Raw genomic sequence first — 26107 nt, forward strand, 5'->3', positions numbered from 1 at the left:
TAGAAATGGGTTTGTTTCCCATCCTGTAAATGAACAGAAATTACGTTGGTGGACCACTTGTGCCAGCGGGGTTATGACTGTTTTTAATAGTTTTCCTTTTATTTAATACTCCTGCAACGTGTCCATGAGTTTTCATAGAGTAATGACGAAAATAAGTAGGCAGATGGAAGAGCAAGAGTGAGTTTAAAAGGTGGATCTTTAGTTGTAATGAACTGTTAATTCGGTGGGCCATAACGGCATGCCAGGCCTTCAATGAGCGCAAACCCGAATGCCACCTGTCTTGCCATATTTACTCCATTCACACCTCAGTCACATGCACGGTAAGGTAAAATGGTGGTAGTGGCAGAGAACAAGTGAGCGCTCTGCGGGCAAGCAGTAAGAGGTGGGGTAGTTGGGGAGCCCCAGAGCAGACAACAGCTTGCTCAAGTTTCACTGGAGGTTTCAGCCCTCGTTCAGAGTAACGGGATCTGCTGTGGCCCCCACACCACTCCAGCATAATTAACTTTCTAGTACATTTCGAGGCGAAGATTCAATAGCTGAGCATAAGAAACCTTGGTGGTGGTGTGTGAGGAATTCGACCATCTGCCCGCTGGGTGTGTGCTCGCTTGGGCTTTTTTGAAATGTTTAAATGAAATTGAATGATGGTAGATCAACCTCCGCAAAATGTTATGGGCTAATTCGCACACACATTCCTATGCTCACCGCATGACATACACATAGACCCCCTGTACTCTGGGTGTACACAGCCAACGGGCGCAGTTCTCCCTGTCATTTAGTTTGGATCTGACGTGTGGAGTACACGATGCATCTCAGAAGGGGAGGGCCAAAACCTTCATCATGTCGTGGCCAGCCTAATTAACTATCAAAGGCTCCATGGCTCTGCCCTGTCAGTTTGTTTACCTTCTGCAAATGTTGGAAGCAATTAACATACTAATAGAGTATACTTCAAACAGACCCACATGAGGCCTGGCTGCAGAGGTTTAACAAAGGAGACTGGTAAACCATATGCACTGTCAACCATATCCCGCCTCTCCATACCGTGGGTCGTGACCCGTCATGTCTGGGACGATGTATTGTTACAGAAGTCATCCCCACAGGAGGACCCCATTCAGAAGGTTGGCAGCGACCAAAAGTCTGGTCTTGCCACAGCTTCAAGGGAGTCCTGCTGCTTTAATCTGGTACCACAGAGAGCTCAATAAACCAGAGACCCTTTGATCCACAATAGACCGGAAGAAGGGTGGGACTTGGCATTACATGTTTACACCCTTTTACCTTTTCTGCTGCAAAGCACTCTAGGTAGGAACTCCTGCATACAGGAGATTGTTGGCAGGAACACATGATTGGTTCATTAAGGTAGGTTTAGCCTACACCAATCACTGTGGCCCATTTGGCTTTAAAAGAGGGCCAAGTCCCTATTTTGGGCAGATCATCTGAAGACTTCGCAAGGAGTACCCAGAACTAATTTGGACCCCGGCTGAATGTAGAGTCTACCTTACAGCTTCCGCCAGTGAAGGAAGGCCAGGATTTCCAAGAGGGAAGCAAGCTCCCTCCCCTATACATCTCCCAGATCCAGAGGCTCCTCGGGCAGCTCCACAACCGGAGCCCAGCCAGCACACCGAGTGCCCTGCTAAGCTGTGCAAGTAAGCTTCCTAGGTGGGGAAGTGCCAATGAGTCTCTGATCCAAACCCAGGACAAGGCTGGTGCCTGCAACACTCTCCTCAGGTTTGGCCTGTCGCCTTGGAGGATGACACAAGCCAAGTGAAAAATGCATTGACGAGCATCAACCAGTGTCCGCCTTAAAGCATTTTTGGGACAGTCGAGCCTCTCGAGCTGTAACCGACTGCACCATTGACTTTTGTCAAACCGCAGTCGCTAACATTATCCGAGAGGCCCCAACCAGTGCTTCAGACCCGCCAACCAGCACTTGCAAAGATTCCTGACCCTGAGCCGCTGCGTAGGCCAGCATGTAGCTGTTCATTCAGCCTTGCTTGCCGAACTGCCTGCCGCCTGATACCTGCAGCTGTCTCGCATCTTGATCTGTCGAAGGAGTTGCAAAGCTCCCTGAAACAATCTCGACCCTTTCGAGCACCAAGAACTTCCAGAAGCACAAGGTACATTGTGGTTCTGTCCCTGTGGTCCTTCCCTGAATGCTTGTAGTGACATTTTACGACTCATTGCTCCCCTTGTGTTGAAACAGAGTATCCTTGAACTATTCAGATTAATTACTATATCGACTACCCGCCTGTCAGTACCCCAGAGTACATACATTTTTTTTTTCTTCTTGAATCGTCTGTCCTCTGCATTCCTTTACAGGGTGGCGTGTATTTAGTTATGTGCGCAAACTGTCTTTTGTGGTGATAAAGTAGATCTGTATAAAATTTGGACTGGACAATCTCCCGTATTAGGTAATTGTATTTTCGCTGTGTTGCAACTAACCAACGATCCGCGACCTTGCAGAGAGGATCCTGCCGTTCCGTCCCCATTACCAAAATTCCACTGGACAAGGTTTATAACTTGCTTGTTTTTCCAATCATCTGTTTGGATCCCTACTCGTGTACTAGAGGTGTGGGGCTGATGGTTTCGAAACGGATGCCCATCCCTGGACCACTGGTGCTCTGGAAGTTCCTCACACAGTGGGGGAGTGGAAATGTGCTTTCAAGCAAAATATTAATGTGGTGGGGTAGCTGACTAGCTTTGCGAAGCCGACCTTGGCCATTGGCAAAGCAAAATCCTTTTGATGTGGGAGCGTGGGGCCGTAGATCTATTTAGTGGTTGGGCACAAGTACTTGATGTTGGTTGATTGGTTTTGGGTACAGCCAGTGTAGTTTTTATGACCTGGATATCTGTACTCTTTATGCCACAGATTAGGTGGTCAGCCGAGATTTCAGATGAAGATTGTCCTATTGTCCAGCGTCTGTTGTATAATCTAGCAGTTATCAAGCCTGGCATAGCTACAAGAACAATGCTATCCTTTGATATTGGTAGGGAGAGGCTCCTGCCCTGAACCTCTACTGAAGGCAGTCCTTGTGCTGCTTTACTCACACAGCAGGAAAGATCGGTCTGCACTAACTCCCCGTTCCAGACCTGGTCAGGGCACATCCAAGGAAGGTGGTCATGAGCATGTAGGAGTCTGCGTTCAGATGCCCTAGCAGCCGAAATTGTTTTGGGAGCGTTTATGTAGGCAGCTGCCAAATATCCAACCCTAATTATTCACTGTACAGTTCACAGCCATGCGTTTAACCCCACTTCCACGCCCCCCCCACCCCCTCCCCTGATCCTCACCACCCGGGTGGTACTCCTTGTGTTTAAGGCGCAGCTGGATGTGATTGATGTTCAAGTGGAGGTTCGTCTCGTAGATGCAAGTGATCTGCTCTGCTGGGCGGGTCCTATAGATAATGAAGAGGTCTCTGATGTCCAGAGGCATCTTCTTGGTTGACGAGATGAAGGTACCCAGTTTTACCATTTTAGTGCTTGTTCATTAATTGCCGCAAGTCCTTTAGACTATGCAATGCTGAGTTATCAAAGGTTGCAAGGTCAGTGTAGCATCAACAAGGCAAATATGGGACCCTGCACACAAGCCAGTAAATTCCAGCGTTGGTCTCGGAAAACCATTCTTCTCGATCGGAGGAACTGGACAGGGTACCTCTCTCAAGGCTGCAGGACTCCTTCTTGCGGAGGTGGCCTTTGTATTCATGCAATCCTAGATGGCAGACCGTTGCTCGTCATGGTAGTCCACTGGTACCAGTCAAGAGCTGATCATAGTTATGCCTCAAGATGCTCCCATAACTCTGCACATTGATGCAGGCCACGTGATGCGAAGATTGTGGTTGTGTAACTGGGTTTTAATGTAGTCTTTAATGTTTTGAGCCTTTGCACAGAAATGCTGCCCCAACTTGCACTTGATGACTTCCATCATTTGTTGGTTGTGGAGAGTGCTTCACTGTACAAGTTAAAGGTGCATGTTTCTGATTTTTACTTTGATAGACCCTGTGCAGTAATTGTGTAGAATGTCCATGCAATCTGCACCTACTATAGTGAGAAATCTAATTTGATATTACCGAGGTATACATTTCAAGATGTAAAGTAGGTTTGTTGCGCGACTAACTTTATTTTATGCCAGCTAGGGTCCTCTGGTTTCATTTTGCGCTCTTTGGGTGCTATGGCTTGATGTGGAGCATGTGGCAAAGTGGCATCGTTGGAACATCTGACTGGGAAAAGAAAAGTCTGTAATGTAGCTTCAGGTTGTTCAAATAACGGGAAATCTGAATTCCGGAGCCTTCAGAGTGCCAGAAATGCTGAGCTTAAGCTGGGAGTCCTGAATATCCAGGACTCGAGCTCCAATTTAAGGAGGGAGCACAGTGTGAGCTAGCCATGAGAAGGCCAAGCGCTTTAGAGCGCCTGCATGGAGAATGAAGGTACTCTGCATGGGAGCTGCAGTAGTTGTGGGGGATGGAGGGGACTTGCTACAAAAAATCACTTGGTCCAGGTTATGGGGGCTGTCAGAGTTGCTTGATGGAAACCCGCTGGTGCAGAGATGCCAGGGCAGGGGCACCTAGAGTGAAGCGCAACAAAGTATGAGTGGTCTGCAGAAAACCAGTGTTGGGCTTGTGCCGAGATGACCTGTCCCAGGACAGGCACCGAACCATCGAGTAGGAGCAGCACAGAGACGACGGAGGGGAACTCGAAACCGTACAGTGGGTGAGTAGAGTTGCAGGAAAAGGGACTCGGCAGAGTGAGTGAAAAACCAGTTTGAGTAGCACAGTAAAGATGGTTGGAAGCTTTTCTGTAGAGGTAGTGTAAAATGAAAGGGGGGACAACGTACTTTTCAGGTTATATGGCGTAATTTAATTACCAGTTCAAGTCGAACCAACCAAAACCAGTGTTTTTTGTTGCATGCTGATGGAAGTGATGCAAGTCACAGCTGAAGTTGCAAAGAATTGCCATCCATTATTCATACTGTAGGCTTATAAGTGTGAACTTAAAAGCTAAAGCGAAAAACTTTGCTTATGTTTCACATTAGTGGAGAAAGCCAGGGTTTGTTTAACGGGAACTACCGAAAGCATTTTAGATTGGCAACCATAAGCCTTCTCTGCCAGTGGGCAGGCTGTGAAACACAGAACTGACATGGAGGATGCATTCGGCCTTCTTGTGACCGGGATTCCTAATCCCAGTCACAGGAGGAACTGCCATCGCTGGGAAACTAGGCTACCTTTTTGGAGATTACAAAAAAAACAAAGAGTAATTCTACAAATTCGAGTTGGAATAGGAAATCCCCTCAATGTAATTGTTGCACTTACATACGCCTGTCACCAGTTGTTCTGTTGACCTGTTTTTTTTTTCTGTGCTCCGTGGTTGTTTTAGGGCCAGTCTATGAACCTCGTTATGTATACTAACGTTTTAGGTTTCAACTTCTTGTAATGGATGCCAGTTAACCCCTTGTTTAAATCCCTGAAGATGCTATGCTGTTATGATTGGCTTAAGGCAGCTGCACCGAAGATGACTACTCTGGCCAAAGGGCCGCCTTGCCGGATCGTCTTTAACCGTTTAGTTGGCCTCCTGCTGCGACAGTGAGGGGGGTTGCTACTTGGCTTGAATGTACAGAACCATTTTAGTAGCTGGGAGTTTTTGAAATCTGTCCATTACTATTGGGCTGTGCTTATTTTAGCAGTACTGCGATTTGCAACCTTAATGTACAATGTTTGCTTTAGACTAGTTTGCAAGAGGTTTGTCTAGCTAGCCGCCTAGCATCTTAGTGTGGGCATTACCATGCTGTGCACGAGGAACACTAAGGGGGCTGGAGTGCTCCTCTTCTGTCACGGGCTCCTTGACCGCAGCCTTCTAGAGCACGCGCTGTCGTTCAGAAACGCAGAGCAGTGTCTTGGAGAATCTAAACGTGTATGGACTTGCATGTGTGCAGTCTACTGCACTGGGCTCGCCACCACAGAACGTGGGGTAGGAGTACAGTACAGGCCGTCCAGCCTCTCAACCCGGCAATCGCATATTGAAGAACTTCAATTGCAATTAAATGTGCTTACAATTATGCCAGTTTTGCAAGCACTTTAAAACATTTTTTTTTCATTGTGGTTAAAAATAACATTTTGCGCAAAAAAAAAACGCATACAATCGATCATTTACCGTACAGCATTAAATTATACTACAACAATAAAACCGACCTAGAAAACGTATGAACATTATGAACATTGCAAGCACTCCATTTCAACGACCTTCCTGAGTGTATAAAACTGTACAAGGTCTGGAACTGCAGCCTACAGGGTAACTAGACGGTAGTGTGCAGTGCAACTCTAATACCTCAGTGCTGTGGGTGGTCCACCAACTAGTAACGCATACTAGGCCACAGGCCCCGGGCCGCAAAGTAGTAAGGCATGATGGAGGGCATTTGGGGGTGGGGGCACACAGTGGGAGGACAGCGGGGAGGCGCCTCAAAGTAGGGTTGTCATGGAAACCTCTCCAAAACAAGAGAATGTGAGAAGGTATCCAGTGGAGGGGGGGCGCATCGGGGCTGGCCCAAAACTGGAATAACAAAAGGGGAGAGGGGATATAAGCAGCCGCATGGCAAAGGTGAGGCACACCCAACTCGGGTACAGCTTTCAGGGGGAAGGACCACGTTGTGATTTTCCCACCCACCCTGAAAAAGGAAGTATGAGGAGAACAAAGTACGCCGGGTAGCAGGCTCTGTACCCGGCAGTCGTAGGCAGCGTGTCTTGGGAGAGGATGCCTATTGGATGGAAAGAGTTGCCAGCGGAAGCTAGGCATCGCTCTCCTTGCACACAGTGTGCCCAAAAGCACACCGGTTTATAGATTTTGATTTGTTTAGGATTGTGAGTAAGAAATAAATGCCTGTGGCCAATAATTGTTCCACACAAAGGTATGTATAATTCAAGGTTAGGGGGTATGATTGAAAGCCCGGGGTGCCCACACTACTCAGCCTATGTGTCCTGCAATTGAATGGGAGCGCATCCCTCCAGGCTGCCCCTCGATCCTGTGCTCCTGCCCGCTCCCTTCATAGGGGATTAGGAGCTGTGGTCGTAAAGATGGCAGAACCTCGGTCTGTGGAAGCAGCTGCTATGGGTCCGGTCTCTTTCTAGGAGTGTCGAGGGAACTTTGCTAGCACTCCGTCCACTCCAGGCAATGTGAGAGGCTGGATCCGGAAACGTTGGTGGAGGTGAGGTGCTTGACCTGAGGCGCTAGTCCTTCCCCCCCCCCCCCCCCCAGGTCCCTAAAGGAGATGCAATGGAAGGCATGGTCACCTCCTTTGAGCGATCTGCTGTCCTGCAATACCATCAGCTAGCTCTGGAATGCAGATGTGGATTTTCGTCGGCACCTTTTTAGTTTAAATTGTTTTTAAAAGTGCTCCTGTTCAGGAGCAGTTTCACTGCGTAAGTGTCTTCTCCTGTTCAGTAGGTTCTCCGGAAGGCACGATCACATATTAGTCTTTGAAAGATCCACTAGCCCAGGGGTAATGCTTCAGTGGCACACATTGGTAAATACGGGTTTGTAGCATGTTGCCAAGTACATCCATTGTTGGCAGAAAATCAATGTAACCACAGTGAAGGGTGTTTTTCCTGGCTTCTCCGATTTTAACACTAGCTTGGTCGCCCCCATTAGGCCAGGTCTCTGAATTCTCCTAAACATGCTTCGGCTTTTAAGTGTGCTGCGGTGGCAAGCATGGTGCATATTTAGTGCAACGAGTGAGCAACGAGTGTTACACGCCCAATCCCGTGAGCGATGGCCCAGGCGCCAGGAGCCTTCACATGGCAGTCCATCCCTGCTGCCTTTCGCAGGGAGTTGTTCTCCTTGACGAGGAGTGCGGTGGAGCCAGGTCACCCTGTCCTCGGGCGGCGCCGGCCTGGTGCAGGGAGCGAAGCCGCAAAGGAGTTGCTGTAAATACTCCGTGGAACCTAATCCCCCGTGAGTGCATCCCACGTGGGGCTGGGTGTGACTTGCCACACTCGCATCCTTGGGGTAAATTAGCTCAGCTCAGAAAATAGCATAATTTATGCGTTTAACATCCGTGCCATTGCGGTTTCTAGAAACTCCGACTTTTATAATTGTTTTTACATTTTTTTTATAAGCATATGTATTTTTGCCTACGGACGTGTCCTTACTTCCTGAGTACATCGTCTCAACATTTACGATATTCAGTATTGGGCAATTTAATGGAGTGCACAGAATGCCTATTCTTTAATATCAGCAGCTGAACCTCTTCCATTAGCAAGATCCGCAGGCCGTGCATCCGTGAAGGGCAGGGCTAAAACATGTAAGATTAAGACCATGTGCTTGATTTAATGCAATAACCTTTATTACACTGCAGTGCCTGTACACTCTTTTTTTTTTTTCTACCTAATGCGCCCAGTTGTGACCGGCTGCAGAGAATTCCCCTTAGCCAGCTTTGGCGCGAGTGTGTGGACTCCGGTGGTTGATCGGACTGGTGCTGCCTAGAAAGCGCCACTTCCGGGCCTCCCAAGCCCACCACATCTACAGTCCATGATTTACACTTGGGCGGCAATAGTTCATTTACTTGCTGCAAAACGTTTAAATATTGTGGGATTTGTTTAAATGAGATGCAGGTTCTATGTGATGCCACCTTTCAGGCAGGTGGTGGGGTGCCCTTAGAAAACCTGTACCCTCTTAACGCACCTCTCCCCCATTTTAGTAACTGCCCCTCACTCTCCGCAATAGGAGGGTGAAGAGGGAGGCTGCTTTTGCTGGTACACGGGGGCATGCTAACCCCAAGTAGTGCTGTGGGCATCGGACATGACGTTCTGAATTGACATCAGTTTGGCCTTCAGACTCCTTGATGACTGGCAGATGGGTAGTAGGTGTGTACACCTTTTAGCTGCAGCATGGACATTTTGCAGCACTTCATAAAAAATGTTGTATCGTGTTTAAGTATTTTTCTTTTCATATTTTTATTCAAGCTAGCAAGTTGGTTGTAGCACCTGAGCGTCTATCCGGGGCTACAACCACAAGACCTGGGGCTATAGCCCCCCCCCCCCCCCCAGCTCCCTCTTCCCCCATCAACGCCTCTGCCAAGAATCATGCGAGTTGTGAACAGAACATCTGAGGTGGGTGGGGTGGGGAGGCAAGCTGGTCTGTAGTGTGCATGCAGACAGAACAGCAAACTGTTCTTTGACGACAGAGCTGCGCTAGTAGTTTATCTGCTTTGCAAAAGCAAGTGCTCCCCAGCGCAGCGTACACCTGCACTATTTTGAACAGACTTGGATTCGAACAACAATTGAAAGATTTTACAATGTATGCTAATTGGAGACGAAGTAATTCCACCCCTTGAATGTAGGGCTATGCTGTGCATACATTGCGCCCTGCTTCTAAATGGCGTGCTCATGATGTCCTTACCTCGCAACCTCTTGTTGGCTACTATCGAATGTATGCCCTTGGCCTTTATTGATGCACAGCGCCCTCTGCTTCCCGAAGCGGTGGTGCTGCTAAAAAACAATACTTGCTTTTAGGCAACTAATTGAGCACGGATCTAGCTTCAGGAAGCAAAGTAGCACTTTGCGAGGATGCAAGGGATGGGAGTGAGGACCTAACTGGGGAAGTGGTGGGCGGGAACCTTGGTATCCAGGTTTCTACAAGCAAACGGGGGTGGGAACCATGGGGAGCAGATCACCCGTCTCGGGTGGGGTGGGGGATTGGGAGCAGATTGGTAGCAGCAGTTCCAGTTTTGTCCATTCCTTTTGAGGCTCATGTTAAAAGTTCTCTGCAGTATTGCACCAGTGCAAAATCATAGAAGTCCCTCTTATTTGAGGAACCTAGGCCAAACGCTCCATTTACAGTAAATACGAACACTCCATGGCTTATCTGTTTAAGGGAAGTGATAGAAGTTCAAGGTGCTGCCCCCCAAGAAGCTTTTTTGTGTCTTTAAGCTGTCACAAGTGAACTATTATCCAGATTGCAATACTGGTGCAGAGTACAGTGGAAAACCCAAACTACTGTGCGCATCTTAATGAAGGGGCTTTGTTCCGTTAATAGACAGTCTTTTCTTGCAGGCAATGTACGTTTACTCACCTAGTGGTTAGTAAGACATGCTCACTCCATGCTTTTCTTTTAGGTGACCCTGGAGAAGGTGCTGGGCATTACAGTAGCCGGAGGCAGAGGACTGGCCTGCGACCCAAAGAGTGGCCTTGTTGCATATCCAGCCGGGTGAGTGGTCGATTGTGCTACTCCCGTATGTTATCATTCAGCAGACTTCTGAGCGCTACACTGTTCACCAAAATGCATGGATGATGGCGCTTAACCGACTGTGTAGACATCCACTTAGCTTTGGATGGCAGGGGGGGGGGTCTTGCCTTCTTTCTTGGGAACCTCCACAAGGCATTCTGGCCACCATTACTCCTTTTCCTGAATGATTTTGGCAACCGAATGGTAGGCTTGTTCATCTCTGACCAATGTGTTCCCTTTTCTGAAGAACTAATTTCAGTTTGTAGGTCTGTGTCATGGGTGAACCTGAACCGTAAGGGATGTACGTTTGTTCCTCAATTTGCAAGAACCCAATCTACATATATTCAGCATACTGTGCAGTTCCGTTTATGATGCCACGGCTTCACTGTTAGGAAACCAATGTGCTGTGCTCCAATTGGCATGTTCATGGCACCCAGTTCCATAATGCTTTATAGGCATGACTCGAGGCACACGTATGGCGATCTAGATTAGCTCTGTGTGGGATCACAAGTCTGGTGTTGTAGGTTTCAAGTCTTACTCGGACACGCGGTTGTGCTCTGTACGAGGATGTGTGGCTGCAGATGACTGGTGTGTGGCTGCAGAAGGAGTTAACGATTCATTTAAACTAAAGGCAAGTCTTGATTGCTGGCAAGAAAGCAATTCCTGTATTGGTTTGCATAGAACGGATCGTTTATTGGTACTGAAATCCGACCAGGGACATCCATGCATGGCTGTGCCATGTGTGCCTTCTGGTAGAGCCAGACTCCTTCACTGGATGCGATCTTGAATAATCGAGCTTAGTGTAACTGACTTGGGAGTGCTTGCCTTTCTTTGGATTCACCACTTTGATCTGTCTTTCAGCAAGTAATCTGCTACACTTCCTAGTTTCACCTGATCTTCTGGCCTGCCAAAGTGCAATGCTACATTGTAGCAAAGCTGGTTGCGAAGATCTTGTCTGAATATGTTTTGCAGTTTTATTTTCAATTATGAAGAGGACCTTCAGTTCCAACAGTGTTATAGTATCTGACGCATTTTACCTTTCTAGAACTTTCCACTTAATCCCTTCCTGTAACAAAGAAATCATGGTAACTCCCAAACATACTTGTTTGGCTGGGCACCAGCCTTTGTTTTACCACTAACCGCTTGTGAAGGAGTCAATTTGTCATTTAATAAAGACTCCGATTAAAGTGTAGACGAGCAAGAAAGTCGGAAAGCACCTCGAGGATGGCTGCAGGAGCCAAGTCTTTTTTGAGGCTTAATGGGACATGGGGGGGGGGGGGGGCGGGAAGGCGAATGGAGGAAGCATTTCACCCAGTTGAGAGTAGGACAGTCCATTAAACACCAGCTGGCGGATAGAACTTGGGCCCTATACCGTTCAATGGATCATTTGGCTATTGGAAACTATGCTGAGATCTCACTACAATGTATCGTGGAGGTTTTCAGTGGGTGATAAATGGGACCATATATTGTGTGGCAACTGTTTACTTTGTGGATGCTTTCGGTTTCATCATTTTTGGCATTTCTACACCGTAACTAGTTGAAGCACGCCTGTCCGCCATGATAATTCTCCATAGCAGGCTGAAGTGGTCTGTGGAGCAGCCCTCCAAAAATTATTGGGAGCACCCAGTGATGACTCAAGATACTCTATTCGACGCGTTAACCTGTTATCTCTCGTATTCAGCCGAACACATTCCTCCACTATTTGCATATGCAGACAAATAAACCCCCGATCATTATTTCTCCACCAGATCTATAATACATGTTAACATGGGAGAGGGGCTCTTGGATGAAGGGAAGCAATTTGTGTTGGTGGTTTGGTTTTATTTTAATTTTTTTTTTTTTTTAACCAAGAATAGTTCTACAAACACATATTTTTATTTTTTATAATCCAGAACAACTTGCACATTCCCTAGATCTAAAAATATGATGGTCCAGTAGGTGCGCCTTTACTTAACTATAACATTATCCCCAACAGTTTTGGAGAATAGCCACATGAAATGCAAAAAACTGAATGTACTATGCATGACATTTTGGGATAGGGGTAACCTTGACATTTGCTCCCCCTTTGCTTGTTATACTCACTCCCGTGTTTTATTTTTTGAGACCGTGCAGTGTTGCTTGGGGTCACACCGTATTCCTCATTACCCCCGTTCTCGCTATCAGGGTATGTGAAGATCACCTCTCGAGATACTGCTGCCTTATTTCCCATTTGATTCATGTACCCTTGACCCATGTATGTACTGGGAAGGTGTTGCATTCCCAGTATTACAGTGCCAAGTACAAAGGTCTTCAGAATATTTTCCAAGGAATACCCACCAGACCCCCAAAAAGCCAGACACGTGACTATGTAGATAAATTCGTCTTGCATGAACACCCACCAATGTGCCTTACCTGAGTCATCCAAACAGTTCAATTTCTGGGCTGTGGCTAACTTGCCTGCACCAGCATTACCCCTTTACAGCCATTCGTTTTAGTCTGATACACAAGTTATAGGGGGGAAAACAAAAAAGGACCGGGGATCCAACTGTAGGTCAAGCCTCGGTGCCAATTCCCGACTTTTTAAAAACTGGCAATCTCCTAGATTTTAGCCAGCTTTGGCGGATGGAGACTTAACCGAGACATCGAGGAAAGGGAAACATTCGGTCTTCTATGGATAAGTCTGAATCTACCATCTGTAATTCCAGGAGAGGAACCATGACCTGACTCTCCCACTTTGGTTGGCACGGGTCCTGGAAGTTAGGCTTGCAGGTTGACCACACGTTGGCCGATGAGGGGAAGGTGGTTAAGGGGAGGTACTTGAAGGAATGATTGGAGCGGGGGGGGGGGGGTAGTAGGGAAACCAGGAATGTAAGATAAATGTAATGGGTTTCTACGGTAATAATACTGTATATTCTTAGCGTAGAAATCTGTATATATGAAGTCTTGTAGTTCAGTTACTCTTTCCCGAAATGAACATGATTTCTGAGCAGCAATATTATGCCCAAAGACCGATAGACCAATCTGTTAGCATAGCAGAAACAAGAAGTGCATACAGCGCAATAGCATAATATTGTGCAACGGGTTAGTGGCAAATCTAGCTTGCATTACCAGTTCCAAACATTGGGTCTGAAGCAAGTGAGACAAACCTAGAAAGGAGAGTTCTTGGCAGTGTTTTGAGCGGTTCTGTGATCACTGCACATCAGGAAATTGCAAATCCGAAAAGATTGAATCGCAAAATAGCATTGCACATTGATCGCGTAGATCACCTTCTGCTGTCCCGCAGCCCCCTACTTACCATTTTCGGTGGCACACACAGCATGTGTGCTGCCGACACTCCTGTACCCCTGCAGCGTCAGTTCCCCCCTACTAACGTGGGTCGGAGCCGGCGCCACATGGTCCTTTTTTTTTTCTTTTTCTTTTTCCTTTTTTCGTCCCCCCGCTTCCAATGGCATGGAAGCGGGAGGACACCCTCGCAACCCTTGAAGCCCAAAATGGCGAACTAGTGGAGCGGGAGACACCCCCGCTCCCCATGGTTGGGCATTGTGTGCCTCGGTGTTTTTAAAAAAAATGTTTGTTCACATGCTGAATGCGCAGCAATTGGGCATTGAACTTTTTTTTTTAACAGCATTTTGTGTGACTGCCGTTTTTTAGAATGCTCCAGTCTGTAGATATGGTCTGCTACTTCAGACTGATGTTTCCTTGTAGATGTGGTGACCCGGAGCACCACCTCTCTGGAAGAAGGTAACGGACATGGTATGTTGCACCACATTCCATATCAACACCCCTCATTCCAAAACACTTATTTAGGTACTTCTCTTTAGCCCTGGAGCCCTTGACTCGGATTCCCTGCAGGTTGCCACTGATTGCAGTGGTGGTCTTTTCTATAGTACTGAGGGTCAGTGCTTTCGGCTCTTGCTCCAAATCCCCACTGTAGTTGCATCAGAGTGCCTAGACTTGTCTGTGGAGTGGCTTAATGGGCCCCTGCCTTGGGTATCCAGACCTTAGAAGATGAGCGAGTAGAGGTGGGAAATGGATGCTACGAAGCGAGGGCGGGATGAAGCTGTGGGAAATGTTTTTTAGGACCACATGGGTGCGTGCCAGTGCTGCAGGTGGACCATAGTTGTTGTTTTGGGTGTTCTAATAAAAACTCTATTTGAGCCCATTTTGTTCCCTAAATCTGCTGGGAATTTAGATGGCCCTTTTGCCATTAACGCAACGGCCACTGAAATTCAAGACTGTCCTCAGTTTTGTGTGTTTGATGTTTTTTGTTTAATTATAAATGAGTATGGCCCAACTTATATTTCCATATTCAATAAATGTCAGCCTGCCATTCTGCCTTTTCCCTTAGGTCTGCCGCCTGTTTTGGGAGGGCAATGCTGTCCAGGTTGGTTTTACGTTTTGATGTGGTAGTGCAGAGGCTCACAGAAAAACTTGCCCATTTTTTGTTGTTGCATGAACCAGTTTGATGGTGATTTGTTGCGCTTCCTTTGTACGGGTATTTCCAGCTCTCATGTTGTGGGGTCTGTATTGCTTATAAAGTGCCCTATGCTATGTAGTGGTCTCTTGGCCCTACAGAATTAGCAAAGTATGTACTATAGTGTTCACGAGGTTGGGTAAAGTGAGGATTTTTTTTTTCTCTCCCCTGAACTTTCGGTCCCAGCCCTCGTTTTGTCTGCTGTTTGAGGTAGGCATATCCTGCTCTCTGAGGAGCCATAGCCGAGTACTATAATCGACCCTATGTGGAATATACAAGGATTTGCCTTTTACAGTTTCCAACATATGCCAATGTATACTGGTCGCCACTGGCTCGCTAACGAGGGCACTGGGGGGGGGGGGTGTTCAGGGAAACGAACAGCCTGTGGCTGCATTCTTGAGCCCCGGCAGTCCGAAAACGAAGTGTCATTTGAGATGTATTTGCCAAGTGAGATCGAATGGTTGCGGTGCCCACGTTGATGGCTTATGTGGCAAATCCTCCCCTCTCACGTGGTGCTAGAGTGCACGTCACAAGCTGGCATCCCACGGCAGGGCCTGCATTGCCCTTCATTTTTCTAGGTTGATAAATTGAGAACCACTGAATGGGACCATAATGTATAATACTCCAGGTGAGGAGCAGTATACGCTGGGTAACGACTTACCAGCCAGAGCCTAGGCAGGCCTAAGCGAAGCAAGGGCCTTGGCAAGGGTTGTGGGCCGTTACGAGCCTCCACGCTGCTCAGCTGGGGTGTAATTGCTATTTGCACCCTGAGATTTGCCTAAGGTGAAAATAGTTATATATATATATTTTCTTGGTAGATGGGCTTTGTGCTATTGCGCGTACCCAATCTCCGAAGGGAAGAAAAACGATGTCCACCACGATTGAAAAAGGGACTATGTCCCTTTTCCATTTCCATGGTGGTTGTGGGAAGGAGGAGTGCCGGCACCGGAGCACAAAAAGCTCCAGTCCAGCAGGTGAGAAAATGGGCTTAATGTGGAGTGGCTTAATGGGCCCCTGCCCAAAAAGGTTGTTTTTTGCTTTTGGGGGCGGGTGGGGGGCTGAGGTAACCGGGAGAGGCTCCCAATTGACTCCCCACAATAAAAAAAAGATGGCGACACCTGAAGGGCTTCGGGTTGCTTGAAACAACGGGTGGTACTGTGTTTTCTCACCTGCTGTTACAGCCATCTGATTGGCAGAGCGCCCTTCTTTGGGTGTGAATGCCTGTTACTACAGCACTTAAAAGTGGGCGGAACCCAGCATAAAGGCACGAATCGCTGTTTGAAAATAAATGACAGCAGTGTGCAGTATACATCTCAGAAAATGGCAGCAGTGTGCAGTATACATCTCAGTAACCTTGTTTCCAGGCACTGTGCTGGATCTGAAAGAGGTGGGTGGGATTGATTAGTGGGGGGAGCGCAAGAGGTTTCCTTCTGTGTTGCATGCCGTTTGGAAATACCGAAGTACTCTGTCTGCTTCTTGGTGGTCTGTATCAAGTGCATCGACATTTGTCTTCAGATAAGAGCCTCATGTTCCTGTGGTTCCACACTTCATTGGGCGGGGTGGTGGTATGTAAGTTGGTTATAGAGGTGTACATTTGTCTGTCTGTAGGCAGTCCTTTTTGAATTGCCATGTGCAAGTGACATAATTGGCATACATAGCGTTTGGGTGTGGAGATTTAGTGCTGGGGCAAGCCATCACTGAAACGAAGGAAGAAAATAGTGGGGCTACTATTAAAATGGAATGAACGAGCCCTACCGTGGGTCCATAGGTAAACTATGATGCTAGCACGTGTACACGTTATGAATAGCTGTGTAAATGGAAGGGTCTTAACCATCCAATGGTTCAGAGATTCAGAAAGGCTTGGCTTGGCCGCTTATGCATATTGACAACTCATTAATCGATCCTGCTCAATCTACTCTACCAGGTGTTGAACAAGAGAAACCGGGTGAGGGCATTTCCTACTAGCCAATGGCCAGTGTTTTTACCATGGTGGTCTAGTCTGGACCAACCATCAATAACTTTGACTGTATCAAACAAAAATACGAGAACAATTTATCAATTATGAACACGCAGTTGAAAAATCCGCTTGAGTTTTTTTTTTTCTAGTTTTTTTTGGTTTTGTAGTGAATGGACCTGCAGGACAATGTCTATCTGCAAAGTTGACAGTCCAGTGGAACGATCGAATTATTGCTAACGCAGTACATGGATGAACATTAAAAAGTAGCTGGGAATGGGAGGAACCCCTTGTTTTGATTGCCCCTGTTCTGCAGAGCTTGCTGGAGAAGCAGATACATTTGAGATCTGTTAAGCCTGTGACCCAAGTCTGTACAAGGCTTTTAATTTTAGAAGAATTCGATGGTGCTAATGTCAGCGACATTTGATGCAGGATTTGAGCTGTGACAGTCTTTAGCCATCAGTGGCCGGAGGCTGTCCCTCACTTCGCCAGGGTGAGCACTCTGCCTCGCCTTTGTTGAAAATCTGCCTCCATTGGGCTGGTTATCCTTTCAGGTAGACTTTGGTTTGGCTGGTAGAGGCCTTCTACTGCAGTTTAGAAAAGCACGGTTTTGAGATGGGCTGGAAGGTCTGGGGAAGGGATCGGAAGCTTTTATCTTTGAGTTATTGAGCGGTTGGGAAATGCCCACAGCCTTCTTTAAAGGGAGCATTAAAATGGATGGTAGGGGAACTTGGATTAGATTTTGGTTTCACACCTGTGATGGCTTTTCTGTATTGGTTTTTAATTTTTTTTTTTTTAAAGAAAGTGTTTTATGGTCTGCCTCGCTGAGCATATTTTAGCCTTTTGGTGTCCGCATGGCAACCATATTTATGAATATTGTTTGAAATTCAGATAGTTGATTTCCTGGCACTAGTGTTCAAGTTTTAATTTTGCAAGAACCTTTTTTCTTTTAGTGGATTAGCCTTTGGTCTAACTAAAATGTTCGAATTACTTTATCTGAAAAGAAATTTAGATTAAATTGTAAGGCTCGTACCAAAAAACAACACTGGAATCGGGTAGAATTTTTGAAATTTAGGAAATCAACCGTACCACTAAACATCAACAGCCGTAGTGGGACAGGCTCCTCCAACAGCAATAGAACTTACCTGCAGCACTTGTAGAGAAAGAGGTGTCAAGTGATTTTCCCCACTTGGAAGGAAATCGCCGCCCTATCACCAATTTGTTTGGTGTGCATTGACTGTGGATACATTAACCACTCTAGAAGGATTCATCATTGTTGAGGAACTGGCAGAAAGAAAGTGATAGGAAAGAAGAATTTTCACTAGAAATGCACAAGCAATTTTACCCCTGATGAATGTCCTACATTTGTCTGTTTTAAGGACAGAAACTTTTACAAGTTGGGTTTGAGAAAAATATACCAATTGCACTTTAGAATTTGAAAAACTACTCCAGTGTGAAATATTCAGACGGAGAAACGTTGCAATCCTTACAACAATTAACCCACAGTATGTGTTTTCCTTGTGTCTTGTAAAGTCTATGTTTTACACATCGTGTTTGGAATTTTATGTAATTTGCTCATTTTAGGAGTGTTTCATTCTACAGATTTAAATAATACCTTTTAACGTGATAGACACCTGTTCAAATACACCTTTTTGAATATCATAGAAGGCTCCTGTGCATGCAGGGGTTTCTTGTACTGAATTTTTATTATCTAAAATAGGGCCACTTTCAGGTTGCTTGTTGGATTATTTTTTTTTAGTGTTTGGGGCATTTTGTTGAATTCATCTCGTTTGGGGGCAATTGTTTCAGTTCAACTTTATTTTGGGAGGGCCTGTAGGTCGATTTTAATTTCCTATCAATTGTTTATGTAATTTGAGGGATAGACCTTGTGTGGCGAGATCTGTGTAAGGTCAGAGACCCGATGTATGGCCTACCTTTGTCCTATGGCTGTGCCAAATATCTAAAAAGGTGTTCACTGGGCATCTGCCTGGACTACTTTGTAGCCGACATATGAGGTGAAGGCAGATATACCGGGCGGTATTGCACAGCTTCAATTGGGATTTCTTCCACAACTGACCACCCTGGCTTGTGCTGATGTGGGACTCAAAGGGGCCCACCACTATAATGCAGACGTTTTGACCGACTGAACCTATGCTTCTTAGAACCTGAAGGTCTATGCCATTTACCAGCCGTCCATTCACACCTTCATGTTTTATGTAGTGCTTCTTCATTCTGAATTCCACTCCCTTAGAAGCAGAGTGAGCACTACACAATCAAATGTTGCTCTGTTTATTGACCTCTAAAAGAGACAGGCCCGATTTGAGGTTGTGACTGTAGGTTTTGCCAGACCTGCGAGGTGACTGATAAGCTCCGTTCGTGTTTGTACCTGCTCTTCGATTCATGCCTGGCAAATGGCTATCGATCCGAACTGGCTAGCAATCCCATAGGCTCAATTAAAAGATGCGTTTTAGCTTTGGTGTAGTTGGAAGCTTGTACCAGTGGTAAATTGTGCACTCGGGCTGCTGGCTCCTTTGAACGGAAGGACCCTGCACGCATGATTTCCTTTCCTCTTGCCAGAGGCAGATTGACACGTGGTCATTTGCATTTGTCTTGAGGCTAGTTCGACTAAATTGCTCATTCATTTGTAGTGTCCTCTTAACTAAAATATAGTTTACTTGACCATCTTCCAATCACTTTAACCTAATTTGTTTCTCAAAAACGTTGGTTTATGAGCGAGGCGATTTTATGAGACCAAAGTTGCACTAAATTGGACTTGCACCTGAGAAAGGCAGATAGATGGAAGTCCGCTACACTGAGTAATGTTTGTGACTGTGCTAGCTCTCTCCAGGAGGTGTAAATCAGTTACTCCCTGATGCTACTTTGGCAGTTTGGCCTATTCGTTTTTTTTCTTAATGTTTTTAAATTTGGCATTTTTCTCTCCTCTGCAATCGATGCCTTTTGCAACTCCAATATTTTGAGATTGGGAGTTTTCTTTCGAACATGACAGTGAAGAATGAAAGCGGACATTGCTCCCAAAATCCCTGCAGTTCAATGCGAGCACACCACTTTCAAAACTTGGAAGGAGAGGAATGTCCGACCACATGGACGCCTCGGTCGGCGTGCTGCACGGCTCTGTGCCAGTGGAAGGACATTCCCCACTCCATGTGCCTCCCTCTTTGGCCAGAACCCAGAAGAAAGCTGCTGCCTTGCCTCAGCCAGGAGCTGGAGGGGGTGGGGCCGAGGAAACGACAGGAAGATATAAACAAGAGCTGGGCTCCTTGTTGTGTTAACCACTACTTTCTGCTAAAGCATGGGTTGTTTTTTGTGGGGTAAGAGAAATAATAGGGTTTTTATTTTTTTGTTACACTGCTGGCAAAGTTACCAATCTACTGTTATGCATTGAGTGTGTGCAGTTGATCTGATTTGTATTTGTTTATATAGCGCTTTACTCCAGAACACTGCACATTTTAACAGGATACATTTAACATTATCACAGTAGAAGCAATTTACAATTAAGAATCAGTCCAACAAAATGTGCGGAATGAGGAAAAGGTAGGAATAGAGCAGATAGAGAGATGTGAGGAGTTCCAATGCAGGGGGGCTAGGAGCTGGAAGGTGCGTAAACGGGAGGCGGCACAAGGGGTTGGAGGAACATTGAGTAGGAAGTGGTAAGCAGAGCGAAGGGAGCGGGAAGGAGTGTAGAAGGAGAGGAGGGAGGAGAGATAAGGGGGAGCAACACCATGGAGAGATTTGAAGACTAAGCAGGGAAAATGAAATTTAAGTTGAGTGAAAGGGAAGCCAGCCAAGGGAGGAAAGGAAGCAGAGATGGGGTCGCGGGAGGTGAGGAGACAGAGTGCGGACGGCAGAGTGGTAGATTTGAGGGGGGGGCGAGATGAGAAGTAGGTAGTCCGAAGAGTAAGGAGGAGCAGTAGAAGAGGCGAGAGAAGGTAAGGGAGGAGATTAAGTTTAGTAGCATGGAAAGTGAGAGAGGGGCGGACTTTGTGAATATTAAAGGGGTGGTAGCATCAGGCACGAGAGGTGAGAGAGATATGATGGGGGAGGGGAGAAGGTGAGAGAAGAGTCAAAGTGAATGCCTAAGTTGCGAGCGTGGTCTGAGATGGGGAGATTAGAAGGAGGAAAATGAATGAATGAAAGGAGGAGAGGGAGGGGAAGAAAACTACTTCAGTTTTATCAGTGTTGAGGGAAAGAAAGTGGGAAGACATCCAGTTCTTTATGGCAGTAAGACAGGAAGAGTTTAAGGTGGTCAGTAGAGAAGGAAGAGAAGAGCCGAGTATCAGCATAGAAATGATGAGAAATGCCAAATGAGGAGATAACTGGGGCAGGGAGGGAGGTGTAGAGTGAGAAAAGGAAAGGGCCAAGCAGTGAACCTTGGCAACTCTGTATTCCAGAGGCTAGGTAGGAGAGGAACGGCCTCCCCAGGAAACAGTAAAGGAGCGGGAGGATGGGTTAGAGGATAGCCAGTTGAGGACAGAGCCTTTGAATCCAAAGGAAGAAAGTGTGAGAAGAAGGGGGTGGTTGACGGTGTCGAAGGCAGCAGAGAGGTCAGTAGAATAAGGACAGAGTATTGCTTAGTGTGTCGAGCGGAGAGGAGGGAGTTAAGGATGTAGGTGAGGGCTTTTTCAGGAGAGTGTTTAGGACGGAAGCCAGATTGAGCGGGGGTAGGAGAGCGAGATTGGTGACAAAGGTAGAGGGCTGAGAGTAGGGAAGGCGCTCGAAGCTTGGAGAGGAATGTGAGAAGTGAGATAGGATGGAAGTTAGAGGTGAGCAGGGGATCAGCAGAAGGTTTCTTCAGAATCTGGATGATGGTGGCATGCTTGAAAGCCGAGGGGAAGGAATCTGAGGAAAGGCAGGTGTTGAAGAAATAAGTTAAGTAGGGAATAAGAAGGGGGTAGATCTTAGGGATAAGGAGGGAGGAGAGAGGGTCAGTTGGAGCAGACGAGGGGTGGGCTTTGCAGAGGAGGATGAAAACGTCAGGAGAGACGGGGGAGAAGTCGGACATGGAGGTTTTGGGGGAGAGAAGGGGAAAGGGGGGAGGGTGGGAGTAAGAGGAGGATTTGGTTTTTTTTTTTTTTTTTTTTTTTTTTTTTTTTTGCTGAAGGGCAAGGATCTTGGAGAAGTTTGCAAAGTCGGAAGGAGAAAGGGTGGAAGAGGTCGAGGGATCGGGGGTAGGAGGAGAGAGGAGACGAGAGAGAGAGAGTTTGGAAGATATGATGAGGGTGGGAGGCTTGGGATTGGAGAAGGTTAGAGTAGTAAGAGTGTTTTGCTGAGGAGAAGCAAGAGTCATAAAGAGTGGTAAGAGAAGTATGAGGTTTGGTTGGAGAACGAAGGAGACTTGAGCTAGAGTGTCAAGATGTCGGAGGAAACGCTGCATGGAGAGGGCCACGGTTGAGAGGGTTTCTGGGTTGGACGGAAGAAGGAAAGTGGGTGAAGTAGATCAAGAGAGGAGGAGAGCGGAAAGTGCATCATTGGCAGATAGTGAAGAGAAATCTTGGAGAGGGGAGAGAAAAAGTGTCAAGAAAGAGGGAGGGATCAAAGTTGCGAAGGTCACGTCGTGAAAAGAAGGAAGAGGAGGGCTTAGGAGAAGGATGGGACAGGTGAGTAAGGGAGAAGCAGAGTAAAGCATGATCAGAGATGGGTAGTGTGGAGACAGTAGAAGAGGGGTAGGAAGAGTTGAAGATCAGGTCAAGAGTCGAGCCAGAGGAGTGAGTAGGCGAGGATGGAAGAGTGGGAAAGGAGGTAAGAGTCGAGGATGTAGAAAAGGGGAGAGGAGTGAGTGGGAGAAGGGAGGTGAAGATTGAAGTCTCAGAGTACAGTTGGAGGAGAGGGAGAGCTGAGAGGGAGGTGATCCAAGTCATCGTAGAAAGAGGGCGATGTATGATTAGAAAGGAGATGGGGTGAGGAGAGGAAAAGGATTTGTAGAGAAATTCGAAGGAAGGGAAAGAAGGAAGAGATGGAGAGGGGGTAGAGGAAAGGTATTTGGGTTGGAAGAGGAGGCCAATACCTCTGCCACGGCAAGTAGCGCGGGAGATGTGAGGAGGAAGAAGTGGTAAGGGAAGCAGGGACAGTAGTGTTGAGGGATCCAGGTTTCAGTTAGACATAGGAAATGAAGGTTGAGACGAAAGAACAGGTCTAAAACTGCTGCAGTCTTATTGCAGAGGGATCTGGCGTTCCAGAGAGCAATGTCCATGAGGCTGGAGGGTTGAACAGTGGGGGGGTAGAGAAGATTAGGACGGAGAGAGGGGGTAGGTGAAGAACGGGAAGAGTAGGGGAGGGGATTAAAGAGGGGAAATGAACAGGAGGAGAAGGGCGAAGGAGAGTAGGAGAGGAAGGGGAAGGCAGGGTGAGAGAAGGATGGGTGATGAGGATGGTGAGAGAGTTATGGCAGAACGCATAACAGAGGGAAAAAGAGAGGTATGGTGAGGGAATAAAGTGGATTGAAAGTGGGTGTAGAGGAAGGAGAAATGGGAGAAGGTGTAATGGGGAGTCAAATAGGAAGGGGCGAAGAAGCTAGGAATGGCGCAGGAGGGAGTAGCGGAGCAAGAGAAGTTAAAGGAAGAAGAGCGCTGAGAAGGGGTAGGTTGGCGAAGAGATCCTCCGAGCAGCCGTGGAGGACCACTGCATCCATGCAGAAAAGGAAGCTGGTGGTATCCAGGTAGGGGAGGAGGGAGGAGATAGTCGGTGGAGGAGACAGCCGTGGAGTTAAGTAAGGTTGGCAAGCAGGGGTAGGGAGCCAGCCAGGTTTGAGGTCCCTATCAGTGAAGTAGTTGGTAGTGGCTGTAGTGTCAGGGCTGGGGTTCGATCAGGAGCAGGCAACAGGTTGTAGGCAAGGAGCCAGGTAGGCACGATCAGCGGAGTAGATGGTAGTGGCGTTTGTGTCCAGGCCAAGTGTGATCAGGAGCATTCAGCAGGTGGTAGGCAAGGAGCCAGATAGGCACAAACATTGGACGTGACCCCCGGCTGAGCCGACAACCCAAACCTGCCTATCCCAGATGTTTGTGCATTACTGTCGCCCATGTCGTAGTATATTGAAATTCACGTTCATGGCCAAAAACCATGGACAGTGGCCCCCATGACCTCATAAGGCAGACCTCCAGACACAAGAAAAACAATCCTCGGAGGAAAAAGCCTTGGTGCTCCTCATTGCATGGAAAAAAGGTTTGTTTTGTATACCAAAAGGTGACGAAGGGTATCGTAGAACTCGACTGCTACAGAGCTCATTGCATTATTTCAAAGTGGACAGATTATAAAGCACATCTTCGTCACCCATGATGCACACAGTATACAGCACTCATCCCCCGCCCTCACTGGCTACCACCCATATACATACTACTAGTTCCCCATGTACCTTGACTGATTGGCCACCTCTAAACTACCCCTGCCCTCTAGCATGTCTTCTGCTCTGCCATCTTGGGTTCTAGCTATATGATTGGCGGGCCTCTAACAAGGTACCCTCCCTATGGGCCTAGTCTCTTGGGGTGCACCTGGCCATTCAGATTAGCTCAGTGGATACCTTCGATGTAAATTGGCCCTCTAGAATAAAGAAGTGCTTATCTTGATCCTAGACACGTGTGCCCCCCCGCCATGCCTACCTGGTGCAGTACTACATTTGTTGGCATCACCCCTTGCTCCTTGTAGTATAAATCGTGAGTTCACTCCTTGCTCCGCTCCCCTTATCAGTTGGAGCTTCATCTGGGCTTCTTGAGGACCACACTAATCAGCCGAATTGCGAAGGATTTAGATCTTCTGTTGGTGGGCATTGTGAGAAACCGGAGGGTGTTCTCACAAGTAGTCCTCAGGGATCCATTGCTCAGGTGGCCAGGGGAAAGGCCATTGCTCTTGCATCCCAACCCTGGGGGTGGACCAGCAAGGCAGGATCACCTGGGCAGGGGGTCTTCGGGGGCTGCGAGGAGAGCATCTGAAGGTGAGGCATACTTCCCTCTCACCCCCCATTCCTTGTCCAAATCCATCCTACCCACCCTCGTTAATGGGGATATTGCCACCCGAGTCCCATCCTACCCCTCGACCTTCCCTCACAAAAAGGAAGATAAAATATCCTGTACGGCTAAGGAGAACAAACCCTTTTATAACTCTTGACCCAAAGTACCTTTCCTTCAAGACTCATTGTACATGGTCCAAGTAAGAGGAGGAAAAGAGTGAAGTACATCAGATCGGGCGAGAAGGATCTAGCATAACCAAGACAGAACCGTGATATTAATATCCATCCAGCTGTCACCCATCTAGACCACAGGGAATACTATCCAGACCCATGCCTGTATAATAAAACAGAGGGATGGAATACTCTGCCACAAGGGAAGCTATCTCATTAAATTAAAACTAGGCTATAAGATGTTCCTGTCTCTGTCAACCTCCTAATAGTGTTCTAGTAAATAAAATTAACCATAATTCTAATTCCTTGTAACATTTCACTTTACAACCCGCTCCCTCAGCTTCCAAGGGATATTTCCAAACTCATTCCATGTCTTCTCCCCTCTCCCCTGACCCCCCGCCCCCCGCCCATTTTTAACAAATACTGGGATGAGGAGGCAGCCACTAAGATCAATGAAGATTACCCATAGGAATAACATGGGGAAAGTAAGGGAAACCTTTTAGAGAAGACTGTCCCTCTAATAGTCGGGCATGGGTAGGTAACCATTCACTCCTGAGTCCATTTGACTGTTAAACTATAAAAGGTGTGGTCAGTCAAAGAGACATGAACGAGATGGGGATGCAGTCCGGACTGGTGGACCCCAGAGGTGGAGAGGAGCAGGAGCTGCAGGCAGGAGGGAGATACTGGCCCAGTATGTGTGGGCTGCATTGTGACTAGGGAGCCAGAAGTGCTGCCTGTATTCTGCAGGCTAGGTTCAGTGAAGTTTACGTTCCCTTGGGGCCAGTGCCGACCCTGAGGGGCATGTGGTGCGACCTTGACCTCAACCCTGCATTGCCAGGAGGGACCGCCTCTCAACGCGCTGCTGCCCGGTGAGTTTGAGGAATACAAGAAACCTGGGAGCGTGTGTTTAAATGAGAGCGTAGCAGGTGAAGGGCACAGAAAGCAAAGCCACACGGAATGGGAAAGGAAAAGTGTGAAAGCTAAAGTAAAGGCTGAAAGCGCAGCAAGGTGATGAAAAGCAAATGTTGAATGCCAATTGGTTCGGAAGGCAAGTGAAGAACCTGATCGAAGTGTAAAGCGAGAGAAAGTGAAAAGAAGCAGACTTTCCTGCAGCAAGAGAGGGGCACGAGAAAGTTAAAGACAAGTGCCTGAGGCACGTTGAAGGTGCAAGTCTGCACAGACCAAGAGGGTGCAAGTGTGCACGGAAAGGAAAACGGAAGAAAAGGGGTGCAGAAAGCATCTGATGGGAACAAAAAGGAAGCAGAAGAACGCCAGAGCAAAGAGGGGGGCAACAGGGTCCGCATGGTTGAGCCTAGGAAAAGCAAAAAGCCTGGCATTTTCGAAAGCCTCTGATTCTACCCTGTGAAAGAAT

At 47.2% G+C, this 26107-nt stretch overlaps 1 protein-coding gene across 4 annotated transcripts in view; it reads left to right on the forward strand.

Moving 5' to 3' along the window:
• Nucleotides 1-26107, forward strand: part of MAPKBP1 (mitogen-activated protein kinase binding protein 1) — a 787404-nt gene that overhangs the window by 166101 nt on the left and 595196 nt on the right. For all 4 annotated transcript variants that reach the window (XM_069638801.1, XM_069638804.1, XM_069638802.1 and 1 more), the window contains exon 3: nucleotides 10091-10182. In XM_069638801.1, coding sequence (XP_069494902.1) covers nucleotides 10091-10182 — 92 coding nt within the window. The remainder of the gene's footprint in view (nucleotides 1-10090; nucleotides 10183-26107) is intronic.

This window comes from Ambystoma mexicanum, chromosome 14 (assembly GCF_040938575.1).
Source record: "Ambystoma mexicanum isolate Mex_15411 chromosome 14, UKY_AmexF1_1, whole genome shotgun sequence".
Lineage (NCBI taxonomy): Eukaryota > Metazoa > Chordata > Amphibia > Caudata > Ambystomatidae > Ambystoma > Ambystoma mexicanum.